Below are 24,755 nucleotides of genomic sequence, written 5' to 3'. Positions count from 1 at the left end.
GTGTCATTCTTAATGTGCTTAACCTTTACTGTCAATGAAAAAGTATTGATCGCTCTATGGCATTTTTTCATCATTTGATTTCAGAAAGTGTAATAATATATGGTGGTGTGGTAAGATAAAAGATGAATGGTAACCGCATGATCTCAGATGAGCAAAGCTGAATTATCTGCAGAGTGCACAGTCTGAGGAAGTTGATATTTGTGGGGAATACTATATGTTTAAGGCTGTGTATAAACTCTGCTATTAATTTCAGCTGTCCTATTTGAATATACGCTCTATTAATATAAGCAGCAGTGAGCAGGAAGCTTGCATCTGGGTGGAGTTTCTATTATTTCTCTATTTTGTCGAGTAATTGGTATGTCTCCTATCTCATCTTGGTCTTTTGATCTACTTACTCAACCTAATAAGACTTTGCTCTGCTGCGCTACAACCAAATCAGCAGTGCATTTTCAGCCCCCTAATAAGTGGTTAGCTTGATTTATAGGGATAATCTCAGTGACGTGGCAGGACTCTACAACCTCTTCTTGAAACACGGACCTTCTTTCACAACGACAGGTCGGGCCAAATGAGTCCATTACAGTAAAGCTAAAGATTGGACATTATAACTGTCCTCTGCTTCAACAGTATCAGTGTGTTGGGGCCGTACGAAGCAGGTGGATTTCTTACTCAAAGCGTATTGAAGCGGTTGACGACACAGTGATGCATGGCCGCGCTGCTCAGCTCTATTGTGAGAGCTGGGAGCTGTCGGGCCACTGCTGAGGGAGGAAAGACTCAACTCGGCCTGTGGGAGCCCCGGGGGCCAAAGAAAGCACTTAAGAGTGGTAAAATGGTCACTTATTCACAGACGCCCTCCAGTTTTCACTGCTCCTCCCTACCTTCCAGCATCCCACTGGGTCCAGGAGTACACACCTCTGGGAAAGAAAATGATGGACTACATAACCCTCAATGCTGGCCTGTACACACACGGCAGTTAGCCTAATCTGGTTTTAGCCACAATGCTAGAGTGTAAACTTTGAACCTGTTTTGTTTTAAGAAATGCTTTTTTTTTTTTTTTTTTTTAGAAATGTATTATTCTCTTTTTAATAATAAACATGAGAAAACAAGTTACGGAACCTTCCCTGACTGCAAGACAACATGACATACATGAGAAAAAAATAAATAAGGAAAAACATGTTGCGTCCCAGTAAACGGAACAAAGTCGGCAAGAGACAAACAAACAAACAGATGGACAAATAAGTCGTTACAGCAGAGTATAGGTGTCCCTTCAGTTACACAAGTAACAGTGAAAGCCTCCATTCCATTCCATATACTGTACCTCTCTCAGTTTCTGTTTCCACTGTTGGCGGCTTTGAATTCCTCCACTTTATTGACACCATTTTCCTAAAAATCATCAAGAGTATATGTAGCAGGTGATTTTAATCTTTTGTGTGGATGTTCGCAAAGAAACTGGCTTGTACAGTGAATCAACTCCCAGATGTCCCTCTTCACACCCCTCCAGAAAGGAATCACAATTGGGCAATCCCAAAATATATGTGAATGGTCCCCAACCATTCCACATTCTCTCCAACATATTATTGCATCTGGATTGTCTACACATTTGTAAACCATCAAAGCTAAGAAATGCTTTTATTTCTTGTTTCCAGTTGAATCCTTTGGCAAGTCAGGCAGTAGCAGCAGCAGCAGCAATGGGTTCCATCGCCGGCTCTCAGGTGTTTGGCAACACTCTGTCAAACCTGCAAGGAGCTACGGGGCAGCTGGTCACCAACGCACAGGGACAGGTGAGCACTGCACACCACGTATACCACACGGGAACTCACAACTGCAGCAAAGTAAACAGCATTAGAAAACTTTTCATTGCATTCCGGTTCATGCCGCACACATTTCCACTGATGGCCTCCTGTGATGTCAAGGATCTGTTGTTCTTCTGTTCATTTTGGGAATAAACAAAGCTCCTCTTTCTCTCATTCACATGCGCCTGTCGCAGTAAAACGCTGACCTTGTCATATTTACAGGGTGGCTGCAGAATTGTTCCATCAGTAGCCAGAGGCTTGAACGATGATGCTTGTCATTGTGGGGCTCCATCTAATGAATCATCTTATCTCAGGTGCACACAGCACATATTAAAGGAATATTTTATGGACAATGTGCCCTTTTGTGCTCCCTTGTATTATTTACCTTTAACCCGTATCATATTTTAACAATTGCACTGTAGTTTTCCTGTCGATTAAATACATTTATAGAAAAGCTATATAAATGTGATACCTCTGAGACAAATTTAGACTGGCTCGTTCAAGTTTTAGAAGTAACTCTCCAGATCCACCAGTGCAACCAGGCTTTATCGTATCTAGTAAAGTGTTGTCTGTGTGCGAGTGGTTGATGCTAAACGCTGCTAATGAGACAGTATGGACTTTCCTGGCCCACAAGGTGCCTGGAGCGCTGGGAACAGATCACTGTGGATATGGACTTGACGGGATGCTCTGTGCTTTTGTAGTGTCTTGGTGGCTGACACTCCCTGACATAATCAGGTCACAGAGATGGTCAAAGCCCTGGGCTACTGCCTTTGCTCCCCACCTTATTATTCCACAGCATTATTCAGACTGAGGGCTCTGAAACTGCACTTCCCTATCAGGAGGTCCGACCCCTCCTCTCCCACTACACAGAGGATATTATACAGACTAATACATCTCAAACAAGGCTGGAAAATATTTTTTTTTTGTTAAGAGAGTTCTTGTGTGTCTTTAGATTGACACATGCACTGCCTTCTTTTTAAAAGTTTTGCGTTTCTAACAGCACAGAGGACCTTGAACACTAGTGTCAGATCTGATGAACGTTCAGCATTCTGGGCATTTTTAAACATTAATTATATCGGCCAGGGCCTTGTTTTTTCCCAAGGAGAATAAATGAGGCTCTTTTATCCTCAACACCTCTACCACTGTGTTTGAGGCTACTGATGAAAGCCACAACTATTAAGTCACTCTTGACCAAGATGTTTTTCCTTTCTGTGAAATCTGATGTATTTATTTTAACGAAAAAAATATCTCCTCTTTCATTTGCACTGAGGAAGAATTCCTGTCGTGAAATGGCCTTAGTTCAGTTCACCATGAATCTTTTTCTTTGTGTAGAAAACTGGCTTCCTTCTTGTATCCTCTGTAGTCTTTGCTAAGGCCTTGAGCTCTATAGATAGGAAGCAACAGGTATAGTTACTGCAGTTACTGTTGCTTTTAAAGCCAACTTTAGCAAAGCACAAGCCTTTAGTCTGTATATCAAGTGTAACCGCAGCGTAAACATGCCATTGACCCTTGTGATTGTAAATCAGCAGCAGGGCTGAAGTCATTGATTTCTTCAATAAATCTGTTGATGTCCTGTGAGTCCTGATGGCTTGTCCCCACACACAAACCAAACAATATGAAATGTTTAACAATGTAAAGTGACAAAAAGTTCACATTTTTAAAAGACAGCAGCGTACTGATGTTCAAGGTTAATATTGACTTACAGATATGACGAAATGCTATTGATTATGTTATTAATGTATTGTTAAAATTGATCGTGATCTTTCTCTATAGGTATAAAAGTACTGCTACAATTATGAGTATATTAGACTATCTTCTTTAATTTGCTCTGAATTTTATTGTTCTTGGACTTTTCTATGAACGTGTTGAAACTTCCCAAACATTTCCCTTCCTCAGCATCAATTCGCTGCAGGAACAGGGGAGGAGAGGAAATAGGCAGACATATTGCCTGGCCACCATGGCTAAAGACACAGATTGTGCTGGCTGCAGAGATGAGAGGACATTTCTGTGGGAACAAGAGCAGCTTAAGCTTAATGAGATCTGCTGCATGGAGAGGGGTGTGTTTCTCTCAGGCTAAGAAACTCCGAGTTGAGTTAGAAGAGGGTCAGCTCGGAGTGGTAGCTAACTCTGATGGCTGTTTATTTGTGAAAATGTAGTGTCATGAATTTGCCCCTAAAGAGACCCAGAGTCCGACATTTTAACAACGGCTGCTCAGACTTTTCAGTTTCTGTTAATCCTTAAAATTTAAAATTAAGATAACAGAATAGAAAGAAATATTATTGCCGAAGAATAACTATAATTCAGTGTTCATAGTATTTATTAAGTTTTTAAATGTTCTTTATATCAATGAAAAAAATAGATATAACTAAAAGGATTCTAAGGTATTTAGTGCATCTTAATTATTGTGTAGTGATTTTTCTACTAAAATACAACCACAACCAAGCATTTATAGAAGAAAATTTGATGAATAGAATGTTACTAATAATTTCAGCCTGTGGAAATGGAAAGAAAATTCAACTGAAAATGTTTCCTCCCAAATATATTCCTTAGCTCATGTAAGGAAAATTGAAATATGATGCCCAATCTATTTTGTGTTCAGGAATCTGTGGATTCTGTTTTTCTTATCCAATGTGAACATTTAAGGCCTTAACTTTGTACAAACCAGTGTTAATTGTCACAACAAAATTCATTTTTAGTCTTCAGACAAAACTTTGATTTACTTTTGTATCAGTCGACTATATTCAAAATAGTTTATTAAGTTAAATCTGTGGCAGATTTAACAAACTGAACATACATATTTACCAAGATGGTATGTCTAATATTCCCACCAAAGAACTACTTTTAATTGACTCATTCAACATCCTGCAAACATGTCAGTAAAATTATTAACAGCAAATTAAATAATTTTTCCTGATTAAAGAGCTGAAATATTATTGCTCAAAGCTCTTTAATCAGAGAACAATGCATTTGGCCTTTTGGACATTGTTTAGAAGTTAATCATTGTCAATGACTATTTATAATATTATTATTTTTGAAAAGCCTTATATATGATCTGAACATCAGCGTAAGTAATTGGTGATGGTGTTTGTCGGATTGGAGCTTTGCTCTAGAGATGGGCAGATGAAGAGGTCTGGCGTGGTGGGATGAGAGCGAAGCTGTCAGCTCCATGCTCCTTTATTATGCTTATAGAACAACCACTTAGTCCAATGATGATGAATAATTGAGCGGAACAAGTTCCCTGCCACTGTGGCATGCAAAGCGGGATCAGTGGGACTCGGGAGACACGGGCGTCAGCCAGGGCAATAAAATATGCTAAGTGGCAGAAGAGCATCGCATGGAATTTGTAAGGCTGGCACGGAGAGAGAGAGATAAATTATCTCCCCCCTAATGCGAAGCAACGTAAGCAAATGAGCCGTAGCAGGGATGAATTACAGATCACCCACGCACCTTACTCACCCTGTTCTCTCCGTATTATGTCAAAGAGGCCAAGGCAGAGAGGAGGGGCTTTGGGTTGTGTCATGCACTGGAGCATATTAACAGAAGTGGCAAAAAGGGAGCCAGAAAGCATCTTTTTGTAGTTATGTGTTGCTTCGGGGCTGCGACGTGGCTGCATCATAAACATAAAAAGTCCAAGGCGGCTAAAAAACAGGATTTAAAGAATGATGGGCATCTCATCCTTGTTGAGCTACTCCTCACTGTAATGAGGTTGGTGCAGAGGGACTGCTGCTCAGAAGCTGCCCAGAACCAGTCCCCAGATGACATTAACCTTCATCATGGTGAAGAGGCGCTAAGTCCCCCCTAAAGCGCCACTCTTGGCCACACTCTGGCAGCCCTGAGAGCTAAAACGTTGCAGTGACACTCTGACGCCCCCTTTGATCTGCCCTTCCTGATTACAGCCACAGAGGAGAGCAGAGCAGGCGATGGAGGAGGGGTGAAGTACCCCCTGGGACCCAGAGAGTTGAATTAGAGACACAGGGTTCTGTCTCACTTCTGTCTCACTCTCTGATGCTCATATTTTTCCCTCTTATTGTTTCCTTTCTTGCTTGTTCTTTCAACATCTATGTGTGTGTGCATGTGTTGTGTGTGTGTGTGAGTGTCTGTGTGTGTGTGTGTGTGAGGGAGAGAACAGGGAGAAAGGAACCAGGGTCCATGTCTCTCTGCAGACTTTCCACCAGATACAGACAAAGACACTTAAGAACAACACACACCCTCTCACATACACAATCATCCTGGTCTTGGCCTGGTGATGGATAATACAGTCAGTGGTGTGCACCATCACACACACAGGTATTCAGCGCTGACCTTTGCAGTTCGCTCCCAGCAGTCCTCTTTGGCTGCACTCGCTCCAGCCTGTAAAACCTTCACAGTGACAGACGATCACTGCACACTTTGGCTTGTTATGCACAGAGCATCTCAGAAGCAGAAGCTCTGATTAGCCTCATGACATGCAGAAATGTTTATGCTAAGTGTATAAAAAAATAACAAGGTAACGGATTACATCTCTCGAAAGGAAAAAATGACCTGTTTGAGTCTCTATGGAGGCCTTTTCTCACCTATGTGGAACGTATGGATCTAGAGGACTCTTCAGACTGATCGGACTTGGGATTGCACCTTGCTTGTTTGAGTTTTTTTAATTTTTAATTTTAATTTACCTTTTTCTTTCTTTTTTTCTTAAAAATATTGAAGTCTCTGCACATTTTTGTAACTTGTCATTCTTTGTGTCTGAGAGGTTATATCGTTGTTGTGTGTGTTGTTAAAGCTGAAACTGATCAATATATTGTAAGAAAATCAAAGGTTCCCTGCAGCAGATAGTAAGCTGTTAACTAACATTTATCCCAGTGGTTCCCAACCTTTTTTTGAGTCTTGACCCCATTTTGATATCAATAATTTTATTTAATTTTTTTCTTCTAGAATTCGTTTTTGATCAGGTTTGTTATACTGTACTACAAATACACAGTTGTCAGTCCTGTCCTCATTTTTTAAAACCTCATCCTCCCCCTCTTTGTAGATAATTGGAACAATCCCACTGATGCCCAACTCTGCAGGGCCCTCCAGCCAATCAGGGGGTGGCAACCCAGCCCTGCAGGTACAGCCAATTACACCTCAGCTTCTGACCAATGCTCAAGGCCAGATCATCGCCACGGTGATCGGCAATCAGATCCTGCCTGTCATCAACACCCAGGGAATCACGCTGTCACCAATCAAGCCTGGACAGCAGGTAACATATGTACACACACATGCACACACACACACACACACACACACACTGGTGCACATAAGCTTTGTAGAACACCGTTAAGCTCCGTTAAAAAAACACGTTTATAGAATGAATGAGCAACATTTATCCCACAGCCATCTCCGTTTTATGCTAAATACGTAGCATTTTTCTCACTTCAACATTCATTACACTCATTTGCATCGCTCCACTTTGGAAAAATCCTTGGGTTGGGTGCAGTTGTTCAGCACATTATGTTTGTTTGTTTGTTTTCCCGCGTCTATGCAAGTTCGGAAGGCACTTGTCAACCAACTTCTCAGACTGAGACTGTGAAACTCCTGCAGAGCCCCAAACTGAAAACAGACACTCAACAAAACAACGCTTTTCATCACCCCACTTAAAACTCAAACACCTCTTTCAGTTTCTCTGCCTTCCAATTTTGTCCTCACCTTCCTCAGTCACACACTCAAGCCGTATGATTTGTCCTCTCTGACCTGTACAAGTTTTTTTGTTTTTATTAAAGTAAGGCACATTTCCCCCCCCCCCTCATTTGTCCTTTTGATGTGACAACACACTTTGGGGAGTAGAGATACTCGAATCTCCTCCTCCTCTCAAACTGGCGATGTAGATGATGCACAAATGTAGCGCCACATGCGCTGACAATGAAAATGTTATTGACTTGATAATGATGAAGCTGGTGCTGAATTATAGGGTAAAAGTTCACATCAAAGCCAGTAAAAATGGATGAACTCCCCGGAGATGGACGCCTAATAATGGCCCGCTGAAACAGGCGATCATACTGTTGAATGAATTAATGCATTCGTATTAATGTTTATGCTTTTGTCTCCACTTCAAAGCCTGCATGTACACACGGTTCCACGGGTATAATTTGCGGTTGTCAGAGCTTGCAGTCGAGAATATTTCCAGTGAAGCCAGATAATTCTCTGAGCCTGTCAACAGTCCTGACACTGTGTGCATCGCTGTTGACACCCCCCCACCATCCAAACAAACACATGCCACAGAGAAAATAATTAATAGCAAAGAAAGGGAGAGGACAAAGTTGCCCAGTTTATGGCAGAGACAGCTTTTTGCTTTAAAAGTGAAAACGCACCCTCTTGATCTTGTAAAAGCAATTCAAATGTCCATAAAACATGAAAATACATCGTTTTTGGGGGTTTTTTTTTTCCTCCATGTGAGCACGCAGCTCATGGATCATGAATTAGGTTTGATACGAGGACTGCTTCGTCCACATGTTTTCAGTTCAGGCTTCTATTACGAGGACTTAGAGCTAATTTCTGCAGAGAAGCCATTGTTGAGCTCAGAGTCACTTTGTTAGCTCCAGAAACGGTGAAGTACAAACACTTACTCCTGCTACTGTAACCAGTCTATTGAGCCGACCGTTGGCACTACATTATCCTCTGTCAGTCACATTACTTTAAGCAATAATCACATTTATTCATCATCAGGTTAAGGGTGAATCATATTAGTTTGGTGATCTAAGTGGCTAACCTGATTACTGTTGATTGGGTGATTTGATTTGATGCTATTGTCCAATCACCATAATGACCAGATGAGTTTAGATTATGATGATTAAGACGGTGTGTAATGAATACTCTCTCGTACTGTTGCTGTCAGTGAGTGTCAGCGCCTTGTTTGTGTGTGTGTGTGTGTGTGTGGTGTGTGTCCAGCTGCCTCAGGCTCAGCAGGGTCAGACCGGTCCTGCATCGTCTCAGCCCAACCTGCTCCACATGCCCCACAGACAGAGTCCTCTGCACCAGGCCTCCTCGTCCTCCTCCACCTCCTCCTCCTCCTCCTCAGCTCTCAGCGTGGGGCAGCTGGTCAGCAGTAAGTGTCCAACATGCCTTCAGTGCACATCCACATTCCACTATAAGGAAAACACAAACAATTACAATCGGTGTACTTTTGTTCTTTGGTTATTCCATTTTTAAACCAAATCAAAATAACAAATAAATGGTGTGTTTTTTCATTTTGTTTTACCGATTTAAAACCATAACAGAAATACAGAAACAACAAAAGCCAGAAAAGTATTTTTCTGTTTTAAAATTAAAATATTACGTGAGATATTTGGATATTCACAGGGAAATTAGACCGAAGCACGTCACATTCTCTCAGAGCGAAATAGTATCCAAATAAACTGGTGACTGACTCTCTACTGTGAGGAACAATAAATGTTGGAACTTCTACGATGTGACACTTTAGCAAAAACAATTACAATGCACATTATAATACCGCAAGCCACCAGCGACAGCCGTCAACCCACACGGAAGTTGATCACAAAAAACGAGGAGCACCAGTAGATTCATTACACCACTTCTGGTTCATTTAATCACATATCATGCATGTGATTTCGTAACATCCATTTTTATTTGATTTTTTTATGTATTAACAACGTTTTAATTCACCAGTTAATAATTGATGTGACTTATGCGTTGCTCCTTTGTATTTGTCCGGGAGTAAAAGTCCACCCCCGTCTGTGGGTCCACTCTGTGTGGTGAGCTTCAAACATGAAGCTCTCGTCCTGGTTTCCCTTAAATATTAAATATTTAATTTTTAAACAAACAAAAAAAAACACTGTTTGTCTGTTTTTTTTATTTTTCTGTATTTCTGTTTAAGTTTTAAGTCAGTAATACAAAATAACCACACCGTTTGTTATTTTGATTTGGTTTTAAAACGGAATAACTAAAGAAAGAACAGTACACAGATCAAATAGGCTCCTCACAAATGGTAGTTGCCACAGTGAGGCCTCAAGACTTTAACAATAAAAACGTAACAATAAAAGGTGGTATTTTTTGTTATTTAATTCCATACTGCAAACACATTTCTGTCCTCTGTGACCTGTTCTGTTTTCCACAAGTATAACAATTATAATGTAGACATTAACATCTGTAAGCTCTTCCTTTAGTTACAAACCTTGTTTCTAGCACTAAGGACGTTAAAACACATTTAAAAAAACATTTAAATATGAAGACCTTACCTCCAAACAACAAAATGTGCTGTAAATGTCAGCATTTGTCAATAGACTTCTGCACATGCAGTGCTTTTGTGTCAAACACCTGCTGAACTGCAAAGGTAAGGGTGAGTAAAGGGTGTAAATATATATTTGTTCTCAAATGCCCTTTTCTTATTATTTTTGAAGCAACCTGCTCATTTTGTGTGAAAATCATATATATATATATATATATATGTTAAACTTGATCGATTAGAAGCCTGCATTAGGTTTTGCCATCCTGAAGATGATTTATGAAGACATTTGGGGGAAAAAGGAGATTTTTTAGAGGTTGCACAAGCTGCTCAAAGTTTCCTGTAAATGGACTAATTGCCCATACATATACATTATACACATGTGACATTATGGAAAAGGAAGGTTCAGAGATTCCACCGAAGTGTTTCTGATGCCCTTAATCAAGCAGTTTCTGAATGGAAGCAGATCGGTGATGATGTCGTCACCAGCACGGTGCGCATCGTTGAAACTCTGGATCTGCCACTCTTAGCTCTTAAGCAGATGGTGACAAAGCCACAGTGCTTGCTGGACTTCCCAACTAACATTTTAATATGCGTTTCAGTTGGTTGAAAAAAATCACAAATTCATCCAATATGCCTCTGTTATTTGGCTTGCTATGTTATAGTATGGAGCAATTTTCAATTATCATGTGCAACCTCTAGATATTCATTTATTTGCGTAAAATTTGGACCCAAATAATTTGGTCAGATATGGAACCAAATGGAAGGTTCTAATGTACAGAATCTAAAAAAAAAATTTGGACTACACTAATATGTATATATATATATATATATTTATATATATATATATATATATATGTTCATTATTGAAATAAAATCTTGTTTTTATCTGTTAAAGCTGCTGCAAAATCCAATAGAAAGTAATGGGAATTATAAAAAACACTGATGCAAGAACATTTAGTGTGTTCAGCGACGTCTTATTCTTGGTAATAAAATTTGTATAACTATTATTCCGTTGAGACGCCCCAAATATATAAACGAAAGCTAATATTTACAAGCATGAATATGTCGATGTGGATGTGTGTGTTATTTACTCACTGGACAGCTCATGACTGATCATCGCCTTCCTTTATTTCTGCTCAACTGTCATTTCTCTGCTTTATTAAACAACCTAAAGTGGCGTGTGTTATGTATAATGAACATAAGTTTGGCTCTCCCAGTGTGTGGGCCTTTGGCAGGGCCTTATAAATCATTGAGCCACAGCCTGTCAGCACGAGGCCACCGCCCTTAAAAGCTCAGGCTTATTCAGATAAATTTCATTTGTCAGGGTCGATTCTCCTAAAACTCCCCGTAAACTCATTTCAAAGGCAGCAACAATGCAGCTGAATCTAATAAAAAAAAAAAGAAAGAAGAAAAAATAACAAGTCAACATTGATCAACTTGTTGTGAGCGTTGGAGAAAAAAAAAAAAAAAACCTGTTACTTTATCACAAAACCACTAACAGCAAAACACATTTTCATACAGAGGATGAAATGTTATCGTTCATCATATTTTTTTAAAAATTAAGTTGTGTCTTAGTGAATAGTAAATGATTCATACTGCAGTAAAGTAATGACTCAAAGCCATTTTATGTATTTATTTAAATATTTATCATTATTATTATTATTATTATTATTATTATTATTTTAGTGTTTCTGGTTTGTTTGGTTTTTTAAACTCTACTTAGCAAATAAAACTATTCTGATTTAGTTTGGTTTTAATACATTTTCTTTATCAAAAAAGTACTTGTTTTTTGTTCAATTCCAACAGTTCTGAAATAATATTTCTTATTATTTGTTAGAAACCCATTTTGTTGTGTAATAATGTAGAAAACACCTTCCTCATCGGTACATCAGAGCTCCTTTTGATGATTTAGCAATTGTAAAGCAATAAGGTAGATACACACATTGTGTTTTTTTTTACACTTTCTGACCTCTGTAAATACTGCTATAAACAACTTTAATGATTTTTTTCATTATTATTATTATTATTATTATTATTATTACTCATTTTCAAAATTCACAATTAAGTTTATTTTGTAACCTTAAAATGTGAACATTCATCTGTTTCAGTGACCAACAATGTTGGGTAAGTTATACTAAAATTGTATTACATTACATATTACTAATTACAGTCATAAAAATGTAGCATATTTGTGTTACAGTACATTATTACCACCTCCAAAATGTAACTGAGTTACACTACTTTAAGTTACTTTGAGCTAATCGCACGTTTATGTTACGTGAAGCCATTTTAAAAATATGAATTATACTATCGATACCATTACAGATTATTGTTTGCAAATGTGACACCACAAAACACTTGATTTTTTCCTTTTAAATAAATACTCACAAACAAAAATGTATCTATGAAACAAAAACACAAAAGAAAGCCTTAATGTTCAGGTGTTATTAGGTATGAATTCATTCATTTACAATAGTGAGAGTAATTCCACCTAAATGTGTCGTCCGTTTCCATGGCCACACGCTATGATTTGCTACAGTTCGCTCTGCAGGAAGGAAGTCGATGCTGAGCTTCTTCTTCTACGCTGCAGAAATGTGTAGAATTTTACGATGGTGTCTTTGTTTTCATTTTCATTGGAATATCAGTGGAATTCATTCGAATCTCAATGTAACTTGCGTTACTGGGATTGTAACGAGTCATATATTGTTGACTTTTGTTTCAGTAATGCGTTATATTACAAGAAATATATTACAATCACTTGTTACTTTTCTTATTGTCAGATTTAACTCTTGTATGAAAGGATAAAAGCTAACATGTCACACGTAGTGCAGAACATATGTTGGCATAAAACTAATGACACTATTCATCGCTTCTCGACTTGTATAAAAAACAATATTTTTGATTATATTTCACGTGTTCACAGACAATCCTGGAACCAATACACAGTAATGTACCTATTGTGATTATTAGACCTAAATATCCCATTAGTAGTTCTCTCAGCAATGAATGATTACATATTTAAGTCTGATCTGATATTTATCAACTATAACTTTATGTAACTCATTATCAGATAAAGATTCAGCGGCAGTGGTTTATATTAAACAGTAAAAAAATATATATATTTATTTATTTTTTTAGAAAACAATTTCATTATAAATGAGAGGAAATAAATATATTATTGTATACAACACCACTAATAGATTGACCCACATACACAAACATGGGCTGCTATTTTGAGTCAGCATCTATTGTAGCCTTTTTAAATGTATAAATGTTATTACTGAGATTCTAGTGTTGACGTATTCAATTTATTTTGTGTTTGTAAGGAACCTGTTTACACTTTAAGTTGGGAATTGTTTTATTCATTCATCTATCGTTATCTATTATCTATAAATTGAAACGATTGTAGCAACGTAGAGCGAATAGTTGCACGATTTGTCATCCAATTAGTTGACTATTAAAATAGTCGTTGTAGACCTGAATAAAGTGCAGATATATCTGAGAGCACAATCAAAAACTGTTCACATTCTGGGTGAGATGCAAACAGTACACTGACTTATATTCAAGCTTTCTCCACATTAAAATGTACTTTAAAGAATGGAAGAACAGGAGCAACACCCACTTCCCCATCATTTGCCGTGATTAAATTGTAATATCAAACTGAAAAATAAGGAGCAACATTGATTGATTACTCCAGTTCTTCCTGTCTGGTAGAGAAAAATAACAATTTGTCTCTTTTTTTCCCACTGTGTCCATCTTTTCATAGACTTTGCATGGATTCTGGGTTTGTAGCCCCTGCGTGGTAAACTTTAAACTGAAGCTAATCAGGTTTTTATCTTTTAAAGTCAAAAATTAATCAGAAACAATGCGTGATTTGGACATCCAGTTTGGAAGTGTTTTGTCATTGGTCCTCCAAAGCAAACTTCCTCTGGGAAAGATGAGCACATGCTCATCTCTGTCCACATAATGGGACCCCTCAGTCCCCTCGTCCTCCGAGTGTTCACACGTCTGAAGCTCCACGCTACATACGCTACACGTCACTTATGAGGCACAGCGAGATGGCAGCCACATGGATTTTTGCTTAAATACGCTTGGAGGATTCCTTTAATAATTCATTGATAATGACCACGATGAATTATTCAGACGCACAAACTTTGCTTTGGTAAGCAGGATGCCAGGGCACCTGACATTGATGTATGATGTCAAATCACATTTTATTAGCAGGGCAATATTTCAAAAGGCTTCATTCATGCTTTCTTAAGCTGTGCTCGTATGTGGGCCTTTATAAACTCCATGTTCTGTTTGTGTTTAGGGCTTAGAATGTCTTCATAAATGGTCAATGGATGAAAGAAATTAAAAAAACAAGTATATAGAAGTTTTTATACAGAGAATCTGGCATCTCTGTATCTTTCTGCCTCTATTTAATTAAAAATGTGTCTTTGCTCATTTGCTTTAAGGATTTAGACTTGCCTCAAAGCCTTTATGTGTCTGATTCACACTTGATGAATGCAATGTCTATAACATCCCTCAGACGTGTGTAGTTTACAGCAAAGAGAAATAATGAGTTCTGACCTAGAGCAGAGCTATTTTCTTAGTATGTTTGAGGTGTTGATAATTGCATAGACTGCGTGTTTGCTTCATTCAGAGGGCTGATAAAACGAGATGTATGTGTTGTGTTGTAGACCCACAGACGGCTCCCAGTGAGGTGGACGGGGTCAACCTGGAGGAGATTCGCGAATTCGCCAAAGCTTTTAAGATCCGCCGGCTGTCCCTGGGCCTGACGCAGACTCAGGTGGGCCAAGCTCTGAGTGCAGCCGAAGGGCCAGCGTACAGCCAGTCTGCCATCTGCAGGTAAGGACGAGCCTAAACCAACCCAAAACCACTATTAGAGATGAATGACTTCATAATAAGCATGTTCTGATTGTGTCAAATGAAGGTAGAAGAGCCTGTGAGGGCTCAGGTCACTGTCTGATGCTCAAAACTACGTTATTCCGTTTCTTAAAACAGGGGTTCTCAACCTTGGGGTCACAAAACACTGGGAGGGGGTCGCCAGATTCATTCAAGGAACTAAGAATATTTTCTGAACATTTTGAGCCCATTTTTGCTTTTTTTACTCTTTTTCTGCAACTACACCAAACTTGCAATATTTTAACCTATTTTCATATATTTTTTTAATGCATTTTTGCAACATTTCTTCAATTTCTGCCTTTTCTGCACATTTTTTCCAATTTCAAGACATTTCCGGCACTTGTAAACCCTTTTCCACCTCTTTTTACCACCTAATGTCACTTATGTTGACCCATTATTGTCACTTTTAACTTCTTTTCACCATATTTCATGCATATTTTTGCCAATTTATTAGGGTGTGAAAAAAATTTCACCATATATTGCGATTTTTTTGGGTGCCGTTTTTAAATCAATTTTTTTATTTTTATTTATTTATTTTTTATATATTTGGTGTGTAATACCTGCAATATTTATGTATGCACAGACATTTTATTTTCATATAATCTGTTCAGATCAGTGTTGAAACTGATACAATAAGATACAAATGTTTTTCTTATTTTTGTGCATTATCAGTAACTGTAACAGTGATTTATCCTTAATGTTCTCGCTTACAGTTACAGTTAAAATGCCGTCATTATGTTGTCAAGGTTTCAGTGAAACTTTATTTTATGATGCCAATGTGTAACACTGTATTCTCTTTTTTTTCAGTGAAAATGTGCAAAAACATAATAAATAATAAATAGGATGTTTTGAAGCGAATAGTTTTGACTCAAATTGTCCTCTGAATGATCAATATCTTCTGATGAACATATACAGCAACTTGATTTTTCATCTCTACATTTAATTTTGATGTTAACTGGGTAGAATATCACGATATATCGCGATACGTATTGTATTGCAACATCCTTGCCAATACTCACATTCACAATTTGTCATGCCCAATTTTTGCCAGTTTAAATTAATTGTTCCAATATTGACACTTTGAACCCTTTTTACCACTTTTTCTGTCCGTTTTTGACGACTGTAGTTCTTTTTACTTTTAATCATTTCTGTGGTTTTTAAAATCCCATTTCATCACCTTTTCCACCATTTTGGTCCCTTTTATCTTATTTTATTTCTGAGTAAAACAAGGATTTACAGTACATCTTTAAGACGAGTATATACTAGGGCTCAGATAATACTACACTTCCTGGATTACAGTGGATAATATTCAGATAAATAAATAAATGTGGTTATGTATTAATGGACCATCATTTTACTGACTTTATGGATGAGCCCCAAAAAGCACTCCCCTTAATTCCCTCTTATAGATGGCCCTGTCTCCACGTGACTGTTCTACAATGTCCATGTCTGTGTTCAATCACCTTCAGGGGGTCCCCGGTCTCTGGAACCTTTATTTTGGGGGTCACGGGCTGAAAAGTTGGAGAACCACTGTCTTAAAAGACAATATTAAAGTATTTCAATTCCAAATGAAGTGACGGTGAAACCTCTCATGTCTGTAGTTCCTCCTCGTCCACCTCACACCCTCTGACATGACAGCCGTGCATCACTTATGCAAAATACATGCACAAGTATTACACGGAGCACTTAAAGCATTTAATAATTACTAAGGCCCGCTGCTGCTGCTCACACCGGCTGAACATGAGAGAACTTGACGGCAATGATCTGTTAATAAGATTGCCGTGTTTTACTGCTTCCATGAGGATCGTTTAGTCATAAACGCGGCGTTATATATTCATGAGACAATCACACATATCAGCGTTTCATTGCTCCCGTTGTTCCACTTGATTAACATTTATCACGAAGATGACAAAAGAGCCACATTTCACTTATAAGTCAGAATAATTTCCGATAAAAAGTGAAACTCTTTCCTTTGATTAATAAAACACACGTGGGATTAAAGACATGGGGGTTTCCTGTGCCGATTTATCATCTCTATAATGTTCTTTACTTTGTACATGCTGTTCTGATGACCCGTGCTGCTCATGTGACACGGCGCCGCCACGCACCTTTAAAAATTTCATCACATCAACATCAAAGAGCCGATAAAATGTGAGCCGAGCTCCTTATGAAGCCCAGACTAATGTTTAAAGTCTTAAAATCGCGCATGAAATATTCACGACGAGACATAATTCAAATATTTATAACATACATTAAAAGCCATTAGCTTCAAAATAAACACTCTGCGGGCTGTTATTCAGGCTGTTAAGACGATTTTTTTTTTTTTTTGCATCGGTATGACATCGAACATGACATCCTGATGTTTTAAGTAGTGGAGCAAACTTCCCCCATGCTTTAGTTTAGTTAACATCAACATAGACATGAAGTTTAAGGAGGAGCAGGACGTCACTGTAGCTGTGGGGCTGCAGCTCTGAAGGCAGACAGCCAACAGACACTGACAGATGCTTCCATCTTGTCTGCTCCCATTGCTCACAGTAATAGTTCATCTAAACAGGCACAAGCATTGCACAGGGGGGCTGCTGCAGACCTGGGATCTTCATAGTGTTTTCCTTTAGGAACACAATTAGAACAATTAACTTTAGGGAATTTTATAAAAAGCATTACGGAGAAGAAACAACAAATTCAACAGGAAGTGGAATAAAATATTTTTAGGGAAATTAAATTGGTTCACAGTCAGTCCAGCTCTCATTTGATCTGTATATTTAAAAAATAGTCATTTGATTATTAGATAACAATCATATCATGTTTAAATTCTGAGAATCAGAAGTGTGTAGGAAGTTAACGGCCATTAAAGCACGATAAATTATATAAATTTACATTAAATGGACACAACCCTTTACAGCAGACATGGACAACAGGCGGCCCTTGTGCGGCCCCCAAAGTAAATGCTCTAAATCAGTGATTCTCAACTGGTGGGTCAGGACCCAAAAGTGAGTCGCGGATCTGTGCTGAGATAAAATAAATAAAAAATAAATACTTAGTCTCTCATGTTGGACTTGTCTTTTATTTTGAAAGAAACTTTACTTATAGATTTATGTTTTTAAAAAAGAGAAAGTGTGTTTTCAACAGCTGTTTTTGAAAAACGTGGGTCACGATTAAATGGAAAAATGTGGGTTCCAGGTTGAGACCAGTTGAGAACCCCTGCACTAAATGACACCAAAAACACACAAGGTGACCAAAAAATACAATAACAAAAAAACACACAAAACAACAATAAAAGCGCACCAAATAAGAGAAAAATGACTCCCAAAACATGAACAATGTCTACAAAAATAACAGAAAACAACAAAACGGCTGCAAAAATACATCAAACCCTTTAATCTTTCCTGTCATAATATTCAGATCAGATATGAATGTTGATAATGGATCAGAAAATTACATTTTTGCGGCCCATCTCTGATCTACAGAGTTACAAACATAACACCAGGGACAATATCTGTGACCATAAAGTAAACTAAAGCAAAAAATATGTGGAAAAAGGTCAAAACTGTACATTTGAGGAGATTACGGGTGAGAGAATCTGATTGGATTATAGGAATTTAACGTGAACAGTCCTTTCTGTTCATGTGAAGACGATGGTCACGCCTTCACTGGTGCACATGCATCTCCTTCTAGTGTATGAGCTTCCTGTTGATCCATGAAATGTCCCGTCTCTGGTGACTCGTCATATTTACTAATGTATTCCCTGCAGTATGGAGCCCTCGTTCTGCCCTCTGTTTAGGAGCCCGGCTTATAAATAATACCGCCTGTCGACAAGCAGGGATGCACCAACGAGGTGTAGAAACAGGAAGTTCACGCATGCATGGGCATCTGCCCCCAGCTCACCTCCGCCTTAAAAGCTGTTTTTTTAACTTTGTTTGAGTGAGTGAGTGCGGAGCTTCAGCCTTTAATGTTTGTTTCGCTACGAAAATCATATTTTAATCATTATTTAGAAGCAAACTGCTAAATCCTAATCATTTCCCCTTGTGTTCAATAAAGATATTATGATATTATCTAATCTATGAACATTTTCAAATGTGAGGACGCTTAAAACCTCCTTTCACATCAAACATGTAGAAGCTGCACAAGTTTCCTCCACAATAAAATGAGATTTTAGATTTTAGGAGTTAAATGATAAAATAAACACTGTATGAGCTGTATTATTTTAGCATTAAAAAACAAAACTGACCAAAAAGCAAATACTGTATGTTATCACATCAAGGCCAAGATCTGGACTTTCAAGTTTTCAGACAAAAATAGTATCACAATTTTAAAACGCAAGATAAAAACCTATTTATTCAGTCTTTTTTTTTTTAGGGTTCTTAGTTTTTTAATGCTCATTTTAAAGCTTTATATTTTTAAAATTCTCTCCTTCTCTCCTTTGTTTTTATTTCTGACTCTTTCTTATTTGATCATATTTTTTTATAATTTTTTACATTAGTCTCTAAACCTTTTTATCATTTTTTATCTTTTGTCAATCACATGAGCAAATTTCTGTAAAGCACTTTGATCTAAAATTTAATCTGAAATAAATATAAATAAATCAAGTTTGATTGATTGAAATAGTACATTTGTTTTAGTGTTTTTATCTTTTTATTCTGACTTTAAATAGGGTCTGATCGGTATTGCAGAGGAATTGTCTTCATTGTGAATTCCACAGCTTTTTATCTACTTTTTTGGACAAGCATAAATATTCCAGACATGAGAGGAATTCCTTTCAAACTAAAGCGCACTAGAGCTTTGTATGTCGTGCGTCCAGGAGCTGCTGGACCTTCAGTAAAGGCCTCGTTCTGCTCTCTTCCTGGGACTCGCTAAAAGAATACGTGACGTATGAATTATGTGCAAAGTCGCAGAAACTTTCAGCATTAGAGCGCGTAAATGTATTCCTATTAAATATAAAATGTGAGGTCATTAGAAGATGAAAGAAATTCTGAAAAATGTATTAAATGTACATTTTGATCAATAATTCATCTTCTTTTTGGTAAATAAATGATGGTGCCGTAGTGAACTGCATGCATTAGTGGACTTTCCCTCTGGTTTCTGTCACCTGAGGGGAAATAATGGCATTTCCACGACATCTGTTTCATTTTTCTGTTGGTGACCGCACTGCAGTGTTTTCTGAGCTGATGTGTTTTGATTTGATTTCTAGTCTTTGCTAATATCTATATCTCCTTGTTCCATTATTGCCAACGTGGGACAGAGATCCACAGTTTCAATCAGAAAGAGTTGCTCACAACTGGCAGCAGTGGCCTCCTGCTGCTGTAGGTGCAGAGGGCGTTGTGCCAGGTGTGCACCCAGATGTTAGTCTCCGTCCCTGTGGCATTCTGGTTGAGGAGGAAAAAAAAAAATAAATAAATAAAGACAGATAGCCTTATCCTATTGTTCTGCCAGGGCACTTAAGTACGATTCTTTTTTCTCAATTCTCCCCAGACACACCATCCTGAGAAGCCACTTTTTCCTACCACAGGAAGCCCAAGAGAACACTATAGGTAGCAGTCTGACAGGCAAACTGAACCCTGGCCTTTTATATCCTGCCAGGTTTGAGAAGTTGGACATCACCCCTAAAAGCGCTCAGAAGATTAAGCCCGTTCTGGAGCGCTGGATGGCCGAGGCTGAAGCCCGCCACCGATCCGGCATGCAGAACCTGACTGAGTTTATCGGCAGCGAGCCTTCGAAAAAACGCAAGCGGCGAACCTCTTTCACCCCGCAGGCACTGGAGATCCTCAACAGCCACTTTGAGAAGAACACGCACCCCTCCGGACAGGAAATGACGGAAATAGCCGAGAAACTGAACTACGACAGGGAGGTGGTGCGGGTGTGGTTCTGCAACAAGAGGCAAGCTTTAAAAAACACGATAAAGCGTTTGAAACAGCCCGACCTCGAAGCTTCGACGCCAATGGACCCTCTCACCGACTCTCTGGAGGAGCTTCCCAAATGAGCGACCGTTAAAACTGACAAAAGTTGGACAAAACTCCTCGAAATAGGAGCAGAGAAAAAAAAAAAAAAAAAAAACGTTTCCCAATCTCCAGGATGGACTGTCCTAAGTTTGCAAACAAAAACTACGTGTTGTCAGTGTGATTACCACAGTTATGTACATGAGCTTGGCAAAACCAAAAACAAAAAAAAGAGATTAATATGTGAGAATTATGTAAAGAAAAGAAGAAGAAGAAAAAAAAGACAAAAAAAAAAAAAAAAGAAAACACAGAAGTGACGTTTTGAAGAGTTTCTGATTCTGGCCTCAACAGAATCTGAAACTCTACACTTTAGTTCCAACCAGGAGGAGTTTAGTAAAGAGATCATACCAAACCAAAACACTATTTACCAAAGTCTGTTGCATCGAAGAATAATTTTGTAATGTAAATGTGCTCTAAATTTCTACATTTGTACTGGCAAAAAAAATCTAAGCTATTTGTGTGAGTATACACTTTATCCTTGTCTTTTTATTTTGTCTTTTATTGTTTGTATGTAAATATCTCTGAGGAGGAGGAGAAAAAAAAACAATTCAAACTGCTGTCTTTAAAATAAAATCACACCGATAAAGTTCTCTTTTTGGATTAAAAAAAAAAAAAAAAAAAAAAAAAAAAAAACTTTTGCTGTTAAACAGTTGCATAATGATGATGTTTGAGTTTATCTTCAGTCACAGTGTAACTTTGTATAACTTTTACAGGTATTTATTGATGATCTGCTGAGATTTGACAGTAAATGGATGGAGAGGGAGATTTAACAGAAGGACTGTCAGATGATGATGATGATGATGATGATGATGATGATGATGAGTTTCTCAGTGTCCGTCGAATCTGCGCGCAGCTTTGTTTTTGAGCTATTGTGTCATTCTGTTGCCAAAGCCTGATAGCCAAAGAACACAAACTTCAGCTCAAGGACTGCAGAAGAGTTTACCATTTATTTATTTATTTGTTATTTATCTCTCTCTCACACACACACACACACACACACACTTCCTAAGGTGTTTTATTTTGTAGTTCCAACAGAATAAAAATAGAATGTCAAACAGCGACATCAGCTTTGTCTCTGCATGCACCAACTGTTCAACAGCCAGTGTTTTAATCACATAACTGGAAAGATTGTGTGATTTTAGGTTTACATACTCAGTTATTTGCCCTAAAATACCATTATTTGTGTCATTTGTTGGGGTTTTTTTTTTTTTTTTTTTTTTTCGCCACTGACCAAACAACAACAACAACTGAGAGCTACAATCAACAGTATTCTGTTACAGCGTTGTCACTTTGATTTCACCGACGTCTGGAAAACGTCCCAATATCCACATTGAAACATCCGCACACACACACATCTGGCTGCTCTAAAGCCCTTACAGGAATAAAAGAAGTAGAGGAAGAGGAATGCTGAGGATAAGTGTCACGTGTCGCTATGAGTGAGCTTCATCTGAAGGGAGGTGAAGTTTAATGCAACTTATTCAGAATCGTGTCCGTTTGATGCTCGTCCGTTCATGTCGCTTTGGTTATCCTCGGAAAACACACGCTTTAAAATGTTCTTTAAAAAAAAAAAAAAAGAAAACAATGCTTTACGTAGAAATCTGCAAGAAAAGATCTACTTAGAAACGAAATCACAATTTTTTTTCATTTATTTAAATTTTTTTTTTTTTTTGCTTGCTGGCCTCCAGTCAAACCTCTGGCCAGTGAATCTACTTTACATCTGTGTACGTATAGTAGGAACCAGGGTTGGGGTCAGTTATAGTTGTAATCATGTAATTAATAATGAATTACAATCATCGCGCAATTGTAATTTTAAAAAAAAAAAACTGAAGCTGTCGCAAATGTAACTAAATTGTAATTGTGTTCAAATTCCATGAAAATCATCAATTTTAATTTAACGCAAAACTGGTGAAACACGTTACAGTTCTTTGCGCAATTATTAAAATATGTTTCCTATCAAGATTTCCCACATTTTACCATTTAAAAATTTTTTTTTTTTTTTTAAAAACCTATATTTTCATTGATTAGGAAGCCTAACAAATTAACCAATAGATAACCAATAAATTAAATGATAGATATTGGTTTTTAGTGTATTTTACAGCTGATTTAGGACCTGTTATCATAACTTTTATTAGGTTATTTATTTCAGGCTCAGTAACTTTAATTGAGAATGTGATTGTAATTGACTTTCTATGGATAAAAAAATCCTTTTAACTGAAAAATGTCACTGACCCCAACCCTATAGGAACGTTAGAAACCAGCTGTAATTTAGTTCTGAGGCGGTTAAAACCAAAAAATAAATAAAAATAATAAAATGATCTTGAGTCACGCCTTCTCGCTACCTTTCATCTGGACCAAAGCTCTATAGTTATGCACATTGTACAGACCAGTCGGTTCATGATGTTGACAATCTTCAAAAATGTAAAAAAAAAAAAAAAAAAGGGAGGAGCAGAAAAAGTGCAGCAGATGATGACAGGTTTACCTCAGAGTGAGAAAAGATGATCAGTGCACTGTTCCATGTTCACCTTCAGTACAACCAGGCATGTGTGGCATGGGATTGTTTTTATTTCACTTTTCTACAACTCTTTTTGTTTACTATGTGTGTGTGTCGCACCACCTTTGCGTTCTCACGCTCCTGCTCTCAGAAAAGGGAAATCCCAACGATCTTGCTCTGTGCTCGATTAGAGGAATGAATCACACTCGACTGCTTTTGTCAAAGTTTACTAACACAGATAATCTGGTTTTAACAGTTTGTTAATAGAAATCCAAACCAAAGCCAGCTGAATATCCTGCAGAAGTTGGTTTTCATTTTTTTTTATAGACTGAAAACTGTAAACTGTTACTCTATAGAGCAATATCTGTTTGGTCAGTTAATCGGCACTTTGTGTATTTATACAAAAAAAAAAAAAAAAATAACAACAAAAAAAAAAAAAAAGCTCCAAGTCTGTCACATTGATTTGTACCATAATTAGTAATAAACAATTGTTTGACATGAGATTTGTGTTATGTTCTGATTATATATGCATCATATCATGTAGAGCAGTCGTTCTGAATCCATGTACCCCCTTTGTCCGACTACAACATCATACTTAGAAAACTAATTAACAACAACTAGAGAGCATAATGGTGGAATGAACAAATGATAACACATTTTAAAGAATTTTATTTTCTAAATAAATGGAAACAAACCGTATTTAGTGCAGTCGTTCTCAGTCTTTTTTGGATCGTGACCCTATTTTGATATCCAGAATTTCTGGTGACCCCCAAAGACATTTTTTTCTTCTAGAATTAGTTTTTGATCATGTTTGAGCTCAGATATACAGTATATAGTGTAAATTACAACAATAGTCATCTCTAGATTGTGTTTTAATAATAATAAAAAAAAGAATAATAATTCAAAAAATTCTAAAATTTATTTAGATTTTTCTGAAATATTTGGCGACCCCATTTAAACTCCAGGCTACCCCACATGGGGTCCCAACCCCAAGGTTGAAAACCACTAATTTAGTAGTTTTTATCACTTCATTTGTTAATTTCTCTCTCTCAAGTACCCCCTGTAGTGCCATCGCGTACCCCCCATTTGAAAAACACTGATGTAGAGGGTGTGTGCTTTTATTTTGAAATACCACTACTGACATGCTTGACAAGTCATTTAAAGAAGTAGAAAAACAATTGCAACTCATCAGTAACATGATTAATCACAATAAATGAATATGAATATTCATAAACTAAACATGTCACAACATCAGTGGGTGTTTATGATTTACGTGAGACGTACATTAATATTAGGAGTTACACCACATTATACGCTTTAAACAAGTTAATTTGATCATAAAGTGCAATGCTCTGCAACCATTCCATCAAACA

General features: G+C 37.5%; 1 protein-coding gene across 1 annotated transcript in view; it reads left to right on the top strand.

Annotated features, from left to right (window-relative positions):
• The window catches only part of pou6f2 (POU class 6 homeobox 2), an 82,807-nt gene extending 60,924 nt beyond the window's left edge, over nucleotides 1-21,883 (top strand). The window contains exons 7-11 of the mRNA XM_028434653.1: nucleotides 1,644-1,778; nucleotides 6,799-7,008; nucleotides 8,694-8,850; nucleotides 14,673-14,841; nucleotides 20,368-21,883. Coding sequence (XP_028290454.1) covers nucleotides 1,644-1,778; nucleotides 6,799-7,008; nucleotides 8,694-8,850; nucleotides 14,673-14,841; nucleotides 20,368-20,875 — 1,179 coding nt within the window. The 3' untranslated portion in view covers nucleotides 20,876-21,883. The remainder of the gene's footprint in view (nucleotides 1-1,643; nucleotides 1,779-6,798; nucleotides 7,009-8,693; nucleotides 8,851-14,672; nucleotides 14,842-20,367) is intronic.
• The last annotated feature ends 2,872 nt before the right edge of the window (nucleotides 21,884-24,755 follow it).

The sequence above is a fragment of the Gouania willdenowi genome, chromosome 20, assembly GCF_900634775.1.
Source record: "Gouania willdenowi chromosome 20, fGouWil2.1, whole genome shotgun sequence".
NCBI lineage: Eukaryota > Metazoa > Chordata > Actinopteri > Blenniiformes > Gobiesocidae > Gouania > Gouania willdenowi.
Note: the sequence above shows the minus strand (reverse complement) of the source record. Positions and strands in the feature narration are given on the sequence as shown.